The following is a 20,856-nucleotide window of genomic DNA, read 5'->3' as shown; positions in this document are numbered from 1 at the left end:
ATTGAATTATTCTTAATATTTAGCATGAAGCAGCTTCAGAACTAATTCCAGTATGGTTTTGTTGTCCTCTTTATCTTTTATTTTAACTATAATCCAGTCTAAGACATGTTGAAGCTATCAGCTGACTAAAAGGGATATCAGTGGTTTCAGAAAAAAAAAATAGTGATCTTCCTACTTACAACTTATTAACCTATTTTCCTTTCCTGTTCTTATCTTAACTTTTGTGTTGACTTTCAAAGATTGCTATCTGAAAAATGTCAAAACATAGATTCTCAGTTGTAAGCTCCCTGTCATAGCTCAATCAAGATTGAACATCTGTGGTACAGCATTACTTTCTCTCCTCCCTCACTCCTGTTTTTTTTTTTTTTAACTTCCACTGAAGACCCTTGGGACAGATGGCCCCTCACTGTTGATGGTTCGATTACTATGATCACCCACAGCTTCAGAAGAGTGCGAAGAAAAGAAATTGCTTTCTTTGTCAAGGTGTTTTCAATTCAATTCTCACCCATTAGCCTTGTTTGGTTAAGTTTTGAATTACTCCATCAGGTGATTGATGAGGTTTCCCCCCCTCTTATTATAATAGGTCTTATTTAATGGGAAAAGATGTAGAAGAAAACAGCTATACAAACCCTACTACTTATTTTTAAAAGGTTCTTTGAAGCCGTTTTTATTATGTCCATTAACTAGAAATTACAAAGATAGAAGCAGAAACTCAACTATTTGGTTATGTGAACCTGTTTTTAACAATTTAGCTATTGATAGAAAAAGAAGAAGAAAATCTGGAATTCTCCATTAAATTTCTTACTATGTTATGACTTAAGTTTCAGAAGTGACAGCCATAATTATCAGCAGATGATAAATCATTACTTAAACCCTTCATAATAGTAATGCCATAATATAATGGCATCATGTGTGGTTTTATATTTACATATATATTTATATATGTGTGTATATGTACAAACATACAAAATAAGGACATGCAAAATTACAGGTTGAAAAACTTTTCTTTGACTTTTGGGGACTATATATATATTATATATATATATATACATATATCTTTATGTATATGTATATATATATATGCATACATAAGAATAAGTAGAAGATTATTGTCATGTTTGCAATTGGCTTAAAAAAAAGGCCCATAATATTTGTCTTGAGTTTCTGTTTTTTTGTGAAGGGAATATGCCTGAATAAAGTCATCAGCAAATTAAATAAAAGAATTTCTCATTTCCAGATCTTTTTCTTAGAGATGTGAAAAAATCCTTTTCTAAATGAATAATTTTTCTTTGTGTATTTACATGAAGTATTTTATGGAAGAAAACAATTTTGAATAAATGATTAGAGTTTGAAGTATAGTGAAACTGTAATTAGGTGACATTATTTTGAGATACTACAGATTAGAGATGGATAAAGTAGTATTACAGATTTAGATCTGGAAGGTACATCAGACTCCACTATTCTAGGGATTCTTAACTTGAGGCACATAGATCAGATGTAAGGGAGTTTGTGAACTTGGATGAAAAAAATGTTTAGTTTCACTAATCTCTAAATGAAAATAAACATTTCCTTCAATTAAGTATTTTAAAAAATACTTTATTCTAAGAAGGGGTCAGAAAATGTATTAGAATGTTAAAGGAGTTCATGATGAAAAGTTAAGAACCTTTGATAGGATTTTATTAATTTTAGAGATGAAGAAACTGAGACAGAGATTACACAGATGGTAAGTTAGAACTAAAATTTGAATCCAGGTATTTTTTTTTTTTTGGTGGGGCAATGGGATTAAGAGATTTATCCAAAATCATAGAAGTAATGTCAAGTATCTGGGCTCGGATTTGAATTCAGGTTCTCCTGATTCCAGGGCAGGTGCTCTGTTCACCCTATATCACTTAGCTGACCCTCCTTTAATTCTTAATGAAAATTCATTTCAAATCATGATATTGCTATTAGGAGAGTTTTATTTTGTATTGTGCTATGTTGTGAGATGAATTTTGTTTGACTTGAAAGAGGACTGATTTGCAGGGAGAATTACCCTGTTCAATCCTTTTTTTTTTCCAGTCATGTCCAACTTTTCATGAAACCATTTGGGGTTTTCTTGACAAAGATATGGGAGCGATTTGCCATTTTTTTCCCAGTTTGGAAACTAAAATTAATGGGATTAAGTGACTTGGCCATAGTTATACAGCTATAAGTGTCTGAGACCAGATTTGAATTTAGGAAGATGAATCTTCCTTGACATCAGGCCTAGCATTCTATCCTCTGTGGCATGTAGTTGGCTTCATGTTGTTATTTTATTTATCTCTTAGTTTCTTTGTCTGTAAAATCAATTAGCTGCATTGGTCCTAAATAATTCTGTCTGTATAATTGAATCATTTTTTGACATCTGTGATAAAGTGAATATACTTATAATAGGGTTTGTTCTTCCCTTCTTTAAATGTGAACTTATTTTTCAACCTTACTTCTTTAAGTTTGAGAGAAAATCTTTTACTATATGTAAATACTTGAAATGAGTAGGTATAGGAACACTCCTGTCTTCCTTGGACATAGAATACAAATTTTGTGTGTGTGTGTGTGTGTGTTCTGTTACACAGAAAGAAGTTTGGGAAAGTGCATACACATACATACACACATACATACATATATGTACACACATATTTTTGTGTGTGTGTGTGTATATATATATATTCCTTAAAATTTCATTTCTCTGTTGTTTTGGTTTCTTTTGTTCTTAATATTATAGACGCAATCTTTTTAGTTAACATTTTTGTTTATTAATATATTACTGAAATAGTCTTGTTGTAAGAGGTAAACATAATCCCCCTACTCCACACAAAAATAAATAACCTCATGTGAAAGAAAGAGGAAAAAAATTGTGCTTAAATCTGTATTCAGATACCATCAGCTCTGTCTCTGGGATGGATCTCATTCTTTATCACATGTCCGTCAGAAGTTTCTTCCATATTTTTCCCCACAGTTGCTACTGCTGATTGTAATTCCCTCCATCTAATCCTCTCTATTCCCACTTATTCTATTTTCTTTTTCCTTTCTCTATGTCCCACTTCAAAAGTGTTCTTTGGGGTAGCTGAGTGGAGCAGTGGACAGAGTCCTGGTCCTGGGGCCAGGAGGACCCAAACCCCAAACCCATCTTGACACCCTACAACCACCCAGTCATATAGTCCTGGGTAGGCCAGCCAAACCCACCACCCTGCAAAACAAACAAACAAACAAAAAAAAGTGTTATATCTGACTATCCTCTCCCATGATATACCTTCTCTTCTGTCACCCACACCCCTCCTCTCCTCCCCTTGTCCCCTTTCTCCCATCCTCTTTCCTCTTCTTTTTCCTTTAGGACAAAAGATTTCTGTACCCAATTAAGCATATATGTTGCTTACTCTCTGAACCATTTCTGATGATAATGAAGGCTCCCTCAGTGCCCCTCACCTTCCCCCCTTCTCCTCCATTGCAAAAGCTATTTCTTGACTCTTTTACATGAAATATCTTAGTCTGTTCTACCTCTCCTTTCTCTTTCTCCCAGTACATCTCCTTTTCACTCATTGAATCCATTTTTACAGTATATTATACCTTCAATTCAGCTTCCTCCTGTGCCTTGTTTACTTATGCCCCTTGTAACTGCTCTAATAAATGAGAAGGTTCATATGAATAGTATCAGTATCATCTTTCCATGCAAGAATAGGTGCAATTCATCACCATTAAATCCCTCATAATTTACCCTTCTTGTCCACCCTCTCTAGGCTTCACCCGAGTCCTGTACTTGAAGATCGTACTTTCTGTTCAGCTCTGGCTGTTTCAACAGGAACATTTGAAATTCCCCTGTTTTATTGAAAGACCATCTTTTTCCCCCCCCTGGAAGAGGCTGTTCAATTTTGCTGGGTAGTTGATTCTTGGTTGCATTCCAATTTCTTTTACCTTCTGGAGTATTCTATTCCAAGCCTTAAGAGCCCTTAATGTGGATGCTTCTAAGTCCTGTGTAATCCTGACTGTAGCTCCACAGTATTTGAATTGTTTGCCTCTGGCTGCTTGTAATAGTTTATCTTTTGTAAGGGATTGTTGTGTGTGGTAGTACTGTAAATTTTCATCACCTGGTATCCTCTATCAATAGAGTGTTATTTACTGGTTGAGTGAAGAGTGCCACAGGAGGGGGAGTAGACCAGGAACTGGGGAGGATATTTAAGCACTTGTATTTGGTTTAATAAACGGAAAACTAGGAGAACTTTGAGAACTTGTCATCCTTGTCTGCCTTGTCTCCTGCGCCTTAAGTGTTTGCCTGGGTAAGGATAACCTAGCTAGCAGGAACTTAACACTTCCTGAGCAACTAGTCTAACAGGAACCTAACATTCTTTGACTTGGGAGTTCTGGAACTTGGCTGTAATATTCTAGGGAGCTTAGTTTTTTTTTTTTTTGATCTCTTTCAGGAGGAGATTTTGTGGATTCTCTCAATTTCTATTTTTGCCCTCTGCTTCTAGGATATCAGGGCAGTTTTTCTGTAGAAATTCTTTAAAAATGAAGTCAAGACTCTTTTCCTAATCATGACTTTCAGGTAGCCCAGTAATTTTTAAATTGTCTCTTCTGGATCTGTTCTCCAAGTCAGTTGTTTTTCCAATGAGATATTTCATGTTTTCTTCTAGTTTTTCATTCTTTTGGTATTGTTATTGTTTCTTGATTTCTCTCAAAGTCATCGGCTTCCTTTAGCTTCATTCTACATTTGAAGGATTTGTTTTTTCAGAGAGCTTTCTTATCTCCTTTTCCATCTGGTTAATTCTGTTTTTTTAAGGTATTCCTCCTCATTAACTTTTTGGATTGCTTTTTCCATTTGTCCTAAACTGGTTTTTAACATGCTGTTTTCTTTGGCATTTTTTTCTATCTCCTTGACTAAGCTGCTGACTTGGTTTTTATGATTTTCCTGCATTCCTCTCATTTCTCTTCCCAAGTTTTCCTCTACCTCTCTTACTTGCTTTTCAAAATCTTTTTTTGAGCTCTGCCATAGCTGGAACCCAAGTCCTATTTTTCTTGGAGGCCTTAGATGTAGAGATTTGGATTTTCTCATCTTTTGAGTGTGCCTTTTGATCTTCCATGGGACCAAAGTAATTGTCTATGGCAAGGTTCCTGTTTTTCTGTTCATTCATTTCCCCAACCTGTGCCCTGGTTCTGGGGTGCTTCCCAAGCTTTTGAGTTTTATTGGGATACCCCCTGCAAGGACCTCGGTTCCTTCAAGGTCTTATGAAAGACTCTGACTGCTGTCTTGACCTGTGCTGTGGTCTGTGGGTGAACACCAGCCCTCCCCTCTACCCTGGATCTTTGAGAAAGGTCTCTACTCTATGACAGTCCTGTCCCAGTGACAGAGGAGAGCCCTCAACACTCTCCCCCCCACCCGCTTAATTTCCTGGGGCTGAGTGTTCTGGGAGCAGCTGCTGGGCGGCTCCACTGGCCTGTGTTTCTATTTCCTGGGTTTTGGCCTGTGCCAAGGACCATGGCTGCACTGAGGGCTGTGGTTGTGCTAAGGGCCACGCTAGTCTGGGTTCTGTGCTTGCTCTGGCAGAGGTTTCCCCTCTGATCTTCCAAGTTGTACTTGGTGTTCTCTGGGTTGCAAGGTCAGGAAACTGCTTCTGCTGACATGAGCCAGTGTCCCCAGGGACCCAGGCACTTTTGAAGGCTGGAGCTGCTTTGCCTCCAGTGTGGTGAGCCTGACTGTGCTTCTGTTCCTTCCAACTCCATGGAACCGAGCCTTCCCATGATCTTCCAGGTTACCTTGGGATGTAGAATTGCCTCACTGCATCTTTCTGTTGGTTCTGTTTCTTGAAAATTTAGTTAGGAGTCATAATTTTAAGGGTTTTGGAATATTTTGGAAGCAGGCTCCTGGGAAATCCTGTCCTCATTCTGCCATCTTGGCTCCGCCCCCTGTAGACACAATCTTAAAAAAATTTAATATGAATGAGTAATTTACAAACAGAATTCCTTACCATTATCACATCAAAAGCCATTCCAATCTTTTTTTTTAAAATTACTTCTGAGATTTTTTGTTTTGTTTTTACAAGGCAAAGATCTTAAATGATTTGCTCATGGTCACAGTTAGGTAATTATTAAGTGTCTGAGATTTGAACTCCAATACTTCTGACTCGAGGACTGGTGCTCTGTCCACTGTGCCACCTAGTAGTCTCTACTTTTGAGATTTTTAAGGGATGGGCATTTTTTCAGGTGATTTGATCAGAGAGATTTACTTGCATTTTTTACTTCACTATTTTCTGAAAAGTTTTAACTAAATAGCTTTTTAAGAAATATTTTTTTTATTTTGAGTTTTACAATCCCCTCCCCCATTCTTGCTTCCCTTCCCCCCATCCCATGAAGGCATTCTTTTAACCTTTACTTTGTTTCCATGGTATACATTGATCTCAGTTGAATGTGATGACAAAGAAATCATATCCTTAAAGAAGAAAGATAAAGTATGTAACTAAATATTTTTAAACATATCAATTGTAGTGAAAATAGTAATTTTTGCATATATTATTATCCTTCTCCCTCTCTCCAATTCTCTCTGTGTCTCTTAACTATTAAGTTCTTGGGTTAAATAATCATCCTAGAAGAAATGGAGCAGAAGGGCAGAGTTGTCTATATTTTAAACTTTTAAAAAACTCAACAAAATGTTTTAAATCTAATAAGCATTAAAATGCCTTTTTGTTAAATGTATATACATCTCCAATTCAGAAATATTGCATAGATAAGTGGAAAAATAATGCTTGTCCAATGGGATCATTTTTCCCCCAGTGACTTCTATCTTTTACAAACTATATTCTCCAGCCATAATTATATGATATTAGTAGTATATTATATAGAATTTATATGATATTTATTTTCATTGGTTACTGAGGAAGAAGTCACTAATAATTTGTTCTTTAAGACTCAGCTGCAAAATCTTTTAGGCTGGAAAATTATATTAAATTCAGATGACTGATAACTTGGATGGATCTGAGATCTCTTCAGTTTGATTACTTTATCACAATCTATCCTTGCCTCTGATTGTTGCAATGTCCAGTAAATCTTAAATAGAATTCTACCCAATTCTTTGAGGACTGTTCTCTGACTCTTTGACTGTTTGATGAATAACATTGCAATCCTTGGGCTGCCTATCTGACTTTTCTTTAGCTACGTGACTGGTTAATCATCTTTCCTGGTTTGCATGTGTTTGATGTCTTTTATAATCTTCCTTAAACATGTCATTGTCAAAAATATTCCACTGCCCATTTTTCACCTACCATATGCCTTTCCTTTACCCAACCTCATTTATCTTGCCAGAATTTTCTCTTTTGATTGCTTTCAGATCTAGGTAGGAAAAGTTTATACTTAGGGTCACACTCTGATTTATATTCAGAATTTTTTAGGATTATACTACTAGTGTTAAAGTTGGGATTTGAACTTAGTTTTTATGACTTAAAGACAATATTTGATGCTAATATTTTTTGTGCCTGTGTGTTTATTGCTGTAACACTGAGAAGACATTTACTAAAGTAGTACATAAAGCAAGGAGTATTAGAATGAGGATAAGGAAGTCTGATTTCCTGTCATAGCTCTGCTACTAGAAAGATGTGTGACCTTGAGCTATAATTAATTTCATACTCAGATATAAGTAAGAGAATTGAATTAAATGTCCTGTAAATAGGCACTTTTCTGTTGTAACATTCAGTGAGTATATATCTGATTTATGGGAAAAGGAAAGGATTGTTATCATTTCAGTGAAATACTATGAATAATTTAAACCGTTATCTAAAAAACAAAACTGAAGGTCTTACTTAAGGAATGGATTATACATGAAGGGGATTCAAGGGGATTCACCCCTTGAAGCTCTGGTTCAAGAATAATCATTTAAGAAAAAATACTATCTCTCCTTCTTGCTGGATGTGTTCTATCTTGGGAGTCTTCACAGTTTTCTGGGAAGAAACTGATCTTCCTTGGAAGAAGATACGAAAGTGATAGCATTAATTATTGCCACTGGCTTTAAAACATTTTTTTATTTCCCATAACCCAGTTCTAGCTTTATGAATAAGAAAGTCATGGTAAAATTTCTTTAGAGAAGTTAGGATAATAGGATTCAGTTCTCCCATTCAAAAAAAATAATATGTACATAAGATTTAAGAAAGAAATTTAATTTCAATTTCCTTACATTATAGGCTCTTCTTAAAATGTCTTTCCCTATACAGTATCTGAAAACTTCTATGAGGAAAGGAAACTCATATGACCTGCTTCAGCTTTATCCAACTACGTAAGAGTCTATGCAATTGTGAGCATTGAATTGAGAGAGATATAACATGCCATCCAGTTCTATCTGTTCCTAAATAGCAATTCACTTTATATCAGTGATGGGCAATTTACTCCTCCAGAGTTAGCCCATTCTGTATTTGGTCACTTTTGTTATTTGGGCATATTTTAGTTAGTCATTGCAAACACATTACCTTTGTATTTAATATCTGCCTCCATAACCTCAATCCATTGACCCTAATGGGTCCAAGAAAAATAAGTTTAATTCTTCAGGATTATCTTCCTTACATGTTTGAAGACAACAGTCTGCCTAATTATTGGTAGCTTTGTAAAATACAATACCTAGAACTTGACACAGTGTTTCAATTGCAATATGATCAGAACACAGTCACAGTGGAATTATTGCTTTATTTTGAGGGAAAATACTTCTATCATCTCGTTAGCCTTTTGACTTCCAGGTCACACTATTAATTTGTATGGAGATTTTACTCTGCCAGACACCTAGAATCTCTCTTAATATGCCTTAATATGCAGCTTTTTTATATTTTTCAATTAGCTTTCTGAAGCCAAGTTCAGTACTTTGCATTTATACCTATTAAATTTCATCTTGTTAGATGTAGCCCATTATTGCAACCTGCTAAAATTGTAAACTTATGTATGTAAACTTATTTGGGATACTAGCTGGCTTCCTATCATTGGCAAATTTGATTAGCCTGTCATCTATGCTATCACATATATCATTCATAAAACTATTGAATAGCATCTTGTCATGAACTAAGCTATCCCCATGGACCCTTTACTATTAATTAATATCCCTTGGTATGCTCATCTACCTCACTCAAACTTACTAAAAAGTTCCTGGTTGTTCTGTGATCTAGTTCACATTTCTTAATATCTTTTTCCAGGGTATTTAGAGGGACTTTGAAGCTTCTTAGGTATATTATATTTGTTGACAGTGTGTGTAGTCATATTGGGAACTCTTTTGATTTTCCCTTATTATCTGTGTTTCTTTGGATAAGTCATTTAACATCCTAGCCTCAGAGTAGGGCAAAAACACTAATCTGATTGATCCACAAAATAAGGTCATCGAATTAGATTCTTTCACTAATTATCTCTGTTAATTTGGGCCAATAAAATGATTTTTATGGGCTTTAGTTATGTTTTATGTAAAATGAGAATGTTAAGTTGGATGATTTTTTTTTTTGCAAGGCAAATGGGGTTAAGTGGCTTGCCCAAGGCCACATAGCTAGGTAATTATTAAGTGTTTGAGACCAGATTTGAACCCAGGTACTCTTGACTCCAAGGCTGGTGCTTTATCTACTGCACCACCTAGCCACCTCAAGTTGGATGATTTTTAAGGGGGTTCTTTTTATTTTATAATTTCTGTCATTCTGTTATACATATAATATACACACATAACATAACTATATACATGCATGTATACATACACATTATACATACAACAAATAACACACACATGTAACATACTTAATTATGCCTGTACATATAGATTTTACTATATATGTTATAGGGGCATTTAACATTACACACACATATATATATATATTTATATTCATGTGTGTGTGTATATATAAATATACATCTTGAATTCAGAAATCTTATATAGACAAGTAGAATAATAATACTTAACTTGTGGGATCGTTTTCTTCCTCAATGAGTACTATTGTTTCCAAACTGTATTCTCCTGCCATAGTTATTATTGTATCATGCTTGGAAAAATGTACACATTCCATTTAGTATTGTTTTCTATAAAAGTAAGTAATTCTTATTTTTTCTGCAGAAATTTTCCTTGTGTTTTCATTGTACTATTGTCACTAAAATATTTTAAGCTCATTATTGCTTTTGTATTTATTTGAGGAATACTTATAGGTATGGGAAGAAATAGAATCACACAATCTTATAGTTGAAAGGAATCACAGAGATTCTCTTATCCAAACCTTTTTGATTTTGTATGGTCCTTGGCAAAAAAATATGAAAATATATTTTTAAAATTTAAGACAGAATAATATTTATTAGAAATTTATCTAGTGGAAGATAATCTTGTTTCCTTTCTTGAAATATATTTCCCTTCTCACCCCTTCTAAATTATGAAAATGATTTGAATCCATGTATAAAATTGATATTTTTATTATTTACTTTTTATATAAATTCTGATTGTTACATCTCTGCATCAATTTGTATATTTTTACTTAAATGTACATTTTGAAAAATTGTTCATGAGTTCAAAATGCATATTTTAGAGACATAAATTTGAATATTTTTCTCAATATTTATTTCATTTATAAGCAGTACAATTTTTTTCCTCAAAACCCAAAATTTAATGCTTCCTTTTTTCATATTTTCAGTTTGGTTTCCATTATATCAATGAGAATTTTTCATTATGATTAAGATAATGATATATATGTCCTTGAAGTATTTTAGACAGAGGATAGTCAAGAAATCTTGTATACGTCAGTCATCACTAGCAACAGCTATTTCTGCCAGCAATTCTCATCCTCTCACCCATAAAATCAGCATAAAATTGACCTAACATTGGGAGATCAGATGGAGTGTCTGGAAAGTAATCCTCGGGGGGGAAAAAATTCAGTCTTTGTAAATCTCAATAAAGTGCGTAAAGTTGCAGAATCGGATTATTCCCTCTTTTTTTTGGATTTAGTACTCTTTTGTTTCTTCCTCTGCAGTATTTGTGAGAAGTTGCCACAAAGATGTCAGATGCTATCTGAATCTAACCCCAGAGGCTCTTACAAACATAATCTGTTTGGAAATACAGACCCAAATCATTGTGTCATAATTTTTGTTTAGGTGAACAAAGAAGGGAAAGTTTATTTTAATAAAAAAACAAGGGGAATATATATTTTGCTATATTAAATTTCTAATAGACTTTTTGGTATTTGTGTTCATGTTACTTTTTTAAGAGAAGGAAGCATAAAAATAATAGAGATAGCAGAGTATGTTGATATGTGCTACAAATTAAATCAAATTCTATTAAAAAGAGACAAAAAGTTGAAATTTAAACATACAAATTTTAAATTCAGAAAGTATGTGAAATAGCTTGAAAATATTTTTTAGGGAATTTTATTTTGAAGAAATTTGTTGTGAAGAATAGCCTAAAATGTTGTGTATTTCAGGTAGGATGGAAGGGATGTTTTAAAGAATCAGTTTGGAGAAAATTCATTCATATCATTCATGTAATAGATATAAGTGATGTTTATTGTAGTGAATTGGTGATTTGTTTAGGATGTCTCTTTCTTAGGGTAATATATATATATATATATATATATATATATGTGTGTGTGTGTGTTTAAAATTTCATGTAGATTTGCATAACTTTTAATTTTGTAAGTATTTGTTTTAACATAAGCTTTCATTTTGTAAAATTATATTTACTCTTAGACTGACTTATTTTAGACCTAAGGCAAAATAAAATAATTTCTAGATTATGTCTAGAGAGAAAGCTCATCCTTTAAGAAATATAAAAAATAAATCATATATAGTAATATGAGAAGTTTTCTTTTTGAATTGAAGAAATATTGAACTTTAAAATTTAATCATGCCAAATTAATAAGAAATAAGGCAGTGATACAGCTTGACTATCATATTCTTTGGAAAATTCACTTAATTGTTCTTAAGATATTTTAGTTTATTAATTACTGATAAGAACTTAAATTATATAGCTTATTACTTTAGTTGAGAAAAAAGATCAAATTCAAAAAATTGAACATATTTGAAGTTTTTTTGAATTATCTTATCTAAGAAAATAGGTCATCTGGGTCAGCATCTTCTATGTATTTGTTGATATACTGAAATAATCACAATAGACAAACTAAAATCTTTCATAATTCAGTGAGTACAATATGGAAAAAAAGAGATGAATATTTTTGTAAAAGTAAAGAATAGAATTACATTTCCTTTTATTCTATATGTGACCAGACAGATTTCTGACTACTCAATGTTTTTGCTATGAATGGTTCTGACCTTCTAATTCTAGACCATCAGTGATTCCTGATATAGCTGTTCATTAGATCTTAGAGTTTTGAAGATATTTTCATAAGTAGATCATTTACTTTGCCTAAATTGTCAGTTTTTTGAACTCAAAGTTCTTTATTTTAGAAAGATAAAAATTGAATCAGAAAAATTTGTCAATATTGATTAAAGATATTAGTGGTAGAATCAGGTTTTTAAAGACCTATAAATTTAGATCCTAAATGAGGAGTAAGGAGGGAATTAAATTGTTAATTAATTTCTGGCAACTATTTTACTGAATTGTTTTTAAAGTACAAATGCAAAACTGTATGAGTAAATTTTTAATGTAAATTAAGCCTTAGTTATATCCCAATATATTATGATACTTCTTTTATAAGCTGAAGTTAACATTTATCATTTTTGAAGCAATCAATGAAAAAATGCTAGGTTTATTCACTATTGCTTCTCTTCTAGTCTTTACAAGTTGAAGTAAATTTGTATATTAGTATAAATATTTGAAGTATAAACAGTGAAAAAGGTCATTTCCTCCCCCAATGTTCATGATATATTTTAATTTTAATTAATATTTTTGTATTTCCCATTATTTTTATGATTATTATCATCTGATAAGTGAATTAATTGATTTGGCCATCATTTTAATTTCATTTCATTAAGAGTATTTCTGTTTTATTGTTCAAGAGCTAATTGACACCTTTAGCTGAAACATATAATTTGATTAGTAAATGTTAGAAAAATGGGGGAATTGAAATAGTATAGAATTATACTTTTATAGATGTAAATAAATTATATTTGCTTAGGTTGATATTTGTTTAGGTACATATTCATTAACTTGGTGGACAATTGCTGTACTATTAATGTACTTTGGCAGTGATTTCCTGTTCTTCTCTGATTAATGTTATATGTCAATTATTTACAGAACCAGTGGTACTATGGAAGTTCCCAGAGGACTTTGGAGACCAGGTTGGAAAAAATGTTTAATTTTTTATGCTAGTTTTATGGTTATTCTTTATAATGCATACTAACAGTATCGTTTCTCATACTCAGTTTTAAAGTGGGAGAATGTGGGACACAAATGAAAAAGATTTTATATATGAGTGGGTAATTAAGAAACAATTTTATATGACTAAGAAGGACTTTTTAATATTTGTATTTTGACCTAATTTTGGATATGAATTTGGAAAATTTTAAAAAAGTTTTAAAAAATAATTATCTGTCTTTAAACTGGACACTACTTGAAATTTCATTAAAAATGCCATTTTGTTGAGTTAGAAGTAGATGATACATTTAAAACATAGAAATAAGTTTATTTCTGTATAGCATTTTAGTCTGAAGAAATTATACTTAAATTGAATGTATTTATTATGCATTCATCTTTTGAGGAATATGATAATGATGATAATGTGGGACCACTTTTAATCATTTAAGCTTAAGTCATCAATTGAAACCATCATATTTCTAGTGGATAAAACTTGATTATGATATTAGTATTAATAGGATAGAAAATTATTTAAAAATTGTAAATACAACCAATATTTTAGTAGGTATATTTTAGTATGAGAAAGAAACAAGGAGGTTTGAAAATAACAGAAGAGATATCTAATAGAGGCATTGAATTACTTTAGCTACTATAGAAATTGGTCAAATCAGACTCATTATCAGTGTAAAACAATAGGAATATGGATTCATTTCATATATTAAAAATCTGGGCATCATGATTTTGATAAATTCAAAAATGGACAAAAAACAGCGAGAGTTCATGTTTAAAGCAATTAATTCAGATAAAGGACAAATGAAAGTTAATTCAGTCTAGCTGCCCTCTCCAGACACTGTCCAACTCTTCTGCATCTAAAGTATGGTAGTGGAGGAGTCTTAATGAATAATCAGTTGAAGTTTTCAATCTAGCCTTTAAATATCTAGAAGAGATGGGCAGACAGTGAAAGTCCTTGAGTCATGTGACATGAAAATCTGCTTTAGGAACTGGATATGTTTAATTTGCAAAAGAGGTGACTTGGGTAGTATATAAGGGCAATATTTAATTATTTGAAGGGCTTTCAGGAGAATTTAGACTTACATTTTTCCTATCGCCACCCTTTCTCCCTTCAAGCCTGGTAGAGTGAGGTGTATTATTCTTTGGAGATCCTTAAATAGAGACCTTGTGCCTAATTGTCTATATTGGAAATCCCTTTTGTGTATGGGTTGACTGGATGTCTGGTTGCTAAAAAAAATCCCATTCAGCTCTTTAAGTTTTGCTTTTTTTTTTTTATTTTTCCCATAAATTCACTGTTTGAAATTGAGCTTTTGCTAGCATTGTGTGTGTGTGTGTGTGTGTGTGTGTGTGTGTGTGTGTGTTTGTGTGTTCATGGATGCCAGTGGAGCATGTGAACTTTTCTTCACTCATTGCTTGATAAGTGGGAAAGCAGGGAATTTAATCTAGGTGAGAATTTCAGTTTTAAGTCAAGTAGGTAATTATCAAACATCTATTAAACTCTCATTATGTTGTTGTTTTTAACTTGTTCATTTGTGTCGATTCTTCATGACTGCTGGTATTATTCATGATATTTTCTTGACAAAGATACTAGAGTGATTTGTAATTTCCTTTTTCCAGTGAATTAAGGCAAACATAGTAAGTGTCTGAGGTTATATTTGAACTCAGATCTAATTGACTCCACACAAGTGTTCTATCCACTGAGCCACCTAGTTGCCTCGTTTTTATTATGTAACAATCATTATTTGTTAAATGTTGGGCTTGCAAAATGAAAAAAAAAAACCCTCAGGAAGTTTGCATTCTAACAGGAGAAACAGCATGTGCATGAATATGTTCATATGAGATATGTACAAAGTAGATGGAAGGTAACCTTGGAAGGAAAAAGCACTTTTAACTTGGGATACTGGGAATGTAGCTGTTGAGCTGAGTCTTAAAGGAATCCAGAGATTCTCAAGAACTGGAGATATGGATAGATGGTATTCTAAATTTGAGGGACAATGAATGAAAAAGCATAGAAAGGGGAGATAGTGTTGTTTGTTAGGACTACTGAGTAGTATATTTGGATCATTGAGTATGCAGGACAATGAATGAAAAAGCATAGAAAGGGGAGATAGTGTTGTATGTTAGGACTACTTAGTATATTTGGATCATTGAGTATGCAAAGGAGAGTACAATTTATAAGATGACTGAAAAGATACCAAGGCACCAAGTAATACAAAACTTAAAATCCCATACAAAAGTTAAAATTTGATCTAATTTTCTAAGAGGCAATATCTAATAGAGGTCAGGCCTATTCCTTATTAAGATCATTTTGTCAGCCATATGGAGGATGGATTAGGGAGATACTTCAGTCAGGTAAATGCATTTAAAAGATGACTTGAACTCTTGAGATTTGAGAAAAAATGGAGGGATTTGAAAGATACTTTGGAGGGGAAAAAACAAGATTTGGCAACTGGAGTGTGTTGAAAATTCAGATAAATTTTTGTTCTTAATTATTATTAGCACAATTCTTGTTTTAAATTCTAAAGCAAAAGAAGTGGTCACATTTATTTTTTATATATTTTCAGCTCTTTCAGGAAAAATATGAAGATGGAAATGTTTCTGACTTAAAATTGTAATGAAAGATTTACAGAGAAAGGATGATTTGGAAAGGTGAAACTTAAAATTTTTGTTGATCAATTTTACTCTTTTTCTCTTAAGTATTTTAATATTTAAGGAAATACTTGCTGGAATCTGCAAGAGGTTGTATGTTGGCATAGTTTTGAGAATCTAGTGTTAGTCCTTTTTACCAAGAAGCTGAATTCTTAGATGTTATTTCAGTGTCTACAATCCTTTATGATTTGCTGACCTCCATATAGATTTTATGAGCAGTTTTAGTATTTTTCTGTTTCTGGGGAAACTGAGAGAGCCTAGACTTGTTTTTGTGAGCTATTCCTGCAATGCTAAGTGGGCATGGATCTACCAATAGTTAGAGAATTAGTAATATCAATTTTAGTAATATCAATAGCCCATTCAGATTCTAAAGTGGTATTTAGAACTTTCTGAGGGATTCTCAACCTTCAAAATCATTAAAATGTTTACAAAACCTGTGATTACAATTTAACTGGGACAGTTTTTCTTTGCTCATGATATTAAACCCATGTGGAAAACTTTCCCCTGTACTCTTTGCTTGTTTAAATTGTATACAGTCCACAAGCCTCAAAGTAATCCTCTTCGTATTGAGCGAATTTGTAACATTTTTGCATATGTTCTCTATTTGGCACCTAAGCATACATGTTACTATATATGTGTGTGTGTGTGTACCACTATTTTCTTATGATTAGAAATCATATGAATTTTTAGATTTGTAATTTTTGAAATTATTTATTTAAAAGATGAAATTCCTGAAGCCTTAATGTAAAGAGATTTACCAAAGTTACTTAATTCATTAGGATCTATGATTTCATCAGTTTGCTTATTCCTTCCAGTATAGATAACACCTCCTCTACAACTTAGTAAATTTCTTGGAAGTTATTGTGGTTAAGATAGTTTTCTTTCTCAAGGCAATCTGATGATGAGAATTTCTAAACTTGAATAATCACAAACACCAGACATAAATTCAAAGCCTTTTCTAGCTCTATTTGTCTACTAGTCTTATCTTTTGAGAAATATGCTAGGTTGAAGCATTCAACTAAGTCCAAGATCATGCAAGTCTTTTTATGATGGAGCTGGACCTTAACCCTTCAGAGTCTAAGACCAGTGTTTTATTTATTATGATAAACTGCCTTACTGAAGGAAATAATATTATTGTAGTGTTATTTAAATTCTTATATCACAAAATGTTTATTTTACTTTGATATCCAGTATTCGTTATGACACATAGCCCAGCAACCTAGACCTTGTAGGTATATAGTTTTTGTTTATTCATATTCTTATTATTTCTTGTGTTTTATATTTTTAGTTCAGTAAAGTTAATCTTATTTGACTCATTTAAAGCACTTAATTAACAAAGTATACAAAGTAAATGGAATAATGGAATAATTTAAATTGTTTAATTTCCCATAAAGTGCTTGGTCCTACTCCTTTATGTGAAGAAAATATTCTGGCCACTTAGTGCATCAGTTCTTTATGATACTTGTATAATGTAAAGGATTGAGATTTTTTTTTTTTTGCAAGGCAATGGTGTTAAGTGGATTGGCCAAGGCCACACAGGTAGGTAATTATTATGTGTCTGAGGCCAGATTTGAACTCAGGTACTCCTGACTCCAGGGCCGGTGCTCTATCCACTGCACCACCCGGTTGCCCCAAAGGATTGAGATTTTTTAAGCTCATGGAAACAGTTTAAAAAATAAAGTTGTTTTTGATACCCATGCCATGACCGGGTCTTAGATATTTTAGATACTTGAAAATTGTTTTGATGAATGAATGATAAAGGTGCAAAGTAGATTCTGGACATATTATGGAAGTTTTTGGAAAGAAAATAAATGAAGCAAACAATCTAGATATTCATATATTTATTAAGATCAAATTTGGCCCCCAAGATTTAAGAGAGAAATGAACTTCCATTCTTTGCTGAGATGGAAGTATGGGTATGGTTAATTACAAAGCCATCGAGCAGTAAATATATTAGTTGATTTTTCTAAGCTACTGTTCTCCATTTACATTTAATTTTTGGTTAAAAGTGATGGTTCTCAGAGGGAAAGGATGAAGAATTTATTTTTGACATAAAGGTAACAAAAATACAGTTTTTTTCAAAAATTTATTTTATTTCATTTAATATTTCTCAACTACTTGTAAAAAACTGTAACATTCAATTAAAACATTGTAATTCTAAATTCTCTCTATCCTTCCCACCCTAATCCCATCTATTGAGAAGGCAAGCAACATGATATCCATTATAACATGTGAAATATACAAACTTTTTTTCCACTTAGCCCCATGGAAAAAGAAACACAACTCAAGAAAAATAAAGAAAGTAAAAAATATACTCCTGTCTGTAGTCAGAGTTCATCATTATCTCTCTGAAGGTGGATAACATTTTTCATCATGGGTCCTTTAGAATTGTCTTAGATAATGGTTTTAAAAAGAATTGTTAAGTCTTTCACAGTTGATCCTTCTTACCATTTTGCTCATGGTGTTCTGATTTTGCTTTTTTTTGTTTTGCGTGAGTTCATGTAAGTTCTTCCAAGAATTTCTGAAACCATCCTGCTTGTCATTTTGTAAAGAATAGTAATATTTCATCACAGTCAAATCACAATTTGTTTAGCCATTCTTGAGGTGATGGATGTCCTTTTGATTTCCAGTTTGGCTACCACAAAAAAGAGCTGCTAAGAATATTTTTGCACAAATAGTTCCTTTTTTGTTTTCTTTGTCTATTTTTGTGATATAGTGCTAGTAGTGGCATTTCTGGCTTAAAAGGTATGTACAGGGGCAGTTAGGTGGCATAGTGTATAGAATACTTGCCGTAGAGTCAGGAGCACCTGAGTTAAATCTGGTCTCAGACCGTTAATAATTACTTAACTGTGTGACCCTGGGCAAGTCACTTAACACCATTGCCTTGCAAAAGCAACAAACAAAAAAAAAAGCAAAAAACAAAAAAAGGTACGTGTAGTTTAATGGATTTTGGACATGGTTCCAATTTGTTCTCAAAAATGATTGGACTCGTTCATAATTCCACCAACAGTGATTTGTGTCCCACTTTTTCCACATACTTTCCAGCATTTGTGATTTTCCTTTTTTCTATCATGTTAACCAATTCTATAAGTATGAGGTAGTACATCAGAATTGTTTTAATTTGCATTTCTTCAATCAGGAATGTTTTTTCATGACTATTTAATTCAAACATCATCATCATAAAGATTAACATGCAGAATTGTCATTTTTAGCATATTATCTTGATGTACCCTTGAACAATTAATATATATTAATATAGATCTCCAATCATATTGATTGTTTTTTTTAAATTGTGTTCATATAATCCCTATTTTATCTTGGCAGGTAGACTCCCAAGTATTTTATGTTCTGGCGTTACTTTAAATAGAATTTCTCTTTCTGTTTCTATTGGGTTTTATTGGTTGTATGTATATAGAAATGCTGATAATTTATGTGGATTTATTTTCTGTCCTGCATCTTTTCTAAAATTGTTTCAAAAGTTGAATTCCACTAAAGTTGATTCTTTTCGGATCGCTAATGTACCATCATAGTTTCTACAAAGAGTGATAATTTTATTTCCTCATTGCCTATTTTTATTCCTCAAATTTATTTTTTCTTGTCTTATTATAGCTAGCATTTCTAATAAAATATTGTTTAAATAACATAATGATATTAATATGATTTCTAATACATATGTATAATACATATACAATAACCTAATAAAATATTGTTTGAACATTGGGATAAATAAACCTCCTGATCTTCCTAGGAAGGCTTCAAATATATATCCCTGTTTACAGATAATCCTTGCTATATCATTTTAAGAAGTGTTCCATTGCGGGAGTAGAGCCAAGATGGTGGCATGAAGGCAGCATTTCCTGGAAACTCCTTCCCCCCAAAACTCCAAAAACCATCAAATTATGACTTCAGCCAAAATTTAGAGGGGCAGAACCCACAGAAAGACTGAGTGATATATTTTCCCAGTTCAAGATAACTTAGAAGTTCCATGGGAAAGGTGTTTCACTGCGACTGGGGGTTGGAAAAAAGTCCTGGACACAGCGTAAAGTAGTGCAGCCCAGCCCAGGGATCACCCGGAACAGCTTGAAGGAGCTGTGAGAGGACTCTGCTGCACCAGAATGAGTGTGGAGAGAGGAGTGCTGGGTTCAGAGCAGCCCTGCAGTGAGAACCTGCAGTGGGAATTGGGGAAAACAGCCTTCACCTCCAGAGCACAGCCCACAGATGGTAAAGGGGTCCAGGGAGACTGAAGAAATCTCTGCTCTTCTTGGGGCAGAACTCTGCTGTTTGCCCATACTCAGATCCAGGTTGCAGTTTGACCTTCCATGTTAAGATAGCAAGGACCCTCCTCACAGCTCCAGGGCAGAGGGGAGCACCTGTGGTCATCCGCATATCAAAGCACAGGCAAGAGAGTGTAAGACCTTGTGGGTCCCAGTGGGGTGTCCCAAAAAACCCCCAAAGCCTTGGAAGTTGCTATAGTCTTGGGTTGAGGAAATGAGCAAACAGCAGAAAAAGAAAAATCTGGCCATGGAAAATTACTTTGGTCCAATGGAAAATCAAAACACATACTCAGATGAGGACAGAATTTAAGCTTCTGTATTCCAAATCTCCAAGAGAAATAGAAAATGGGCTGAGACTATGGATGAGCTCAGAAAACACTTTGAAAAGCAATTAAGGGAGGTGTCAGAAAAATTGGTAGGAAAATGAGAGTGATGCAGAAAAATCATGAAACCCAAATCAGTAGCTTGATGAAAGAAATGCAAAAAAGTGAATAATATGTTAAAAACCAGTTTAGGCCAAATGAAAAAGCTAAACAAAAGGCAAATGAGGAGAAGAATGCCTTAAAAAGCAGAATTGGCCAGCTGGAAAAGGAGATTAAAAAAAGCTCTCTGAAGAAAATAACTCCTTCAAATGCAGAATGGAACTAAAGGAAACTGTTGACTTTGCAAGAA

The 20,856-nt window shown here is 33.1% G+C and overlaps 1 protein-coding gene across 3 annotated transcripts in view; it reads left to right on the top strand.

The window, feature by feature from the left end:
- The window catches only part of DENND1B (DENN domain containing 1B), a 365,288-nt gene that overhangs the window by 49,179 nt on the left and 295,253 nt on the right, over positions 1-20,856 (top strand). For all 3 annotated transcript variants that reach the window (XM_074222288.1, XM_074222287.1, XM_074222286.1), the window contains exon 3: positions 13,190-13,233. In XM_074222288.1, coding sequence (XP_074078389.1) covers positions 13,190-13,233 — 44 coding nt within the window. The remainder of the gene's footprint in view (positions 1-13,189; positions 13,234-20,856) is intronic.

Source organism: Macrotis lagotis, chromosome 2 (assembly GCF_037893015.1).
Source record: "Macrotis lagotis isolate mMagLag1 chromosome 2, bilby.v1.9.chrom.fasta, whole genome shotgun sequence".
In the NCBI taxonomy this organism is placed as follows: Eukaryota; Metazoa; Chordata; class Mammalia; order Peramelemorphia; family Peramelidae; genus Macrotis; species Macrotis lagotis.
The sequence above is the reverse complement of the archived record's forward strand: the minus strand, read 5'-3'. Positions and strand labels throughout refer to the sequence as shown.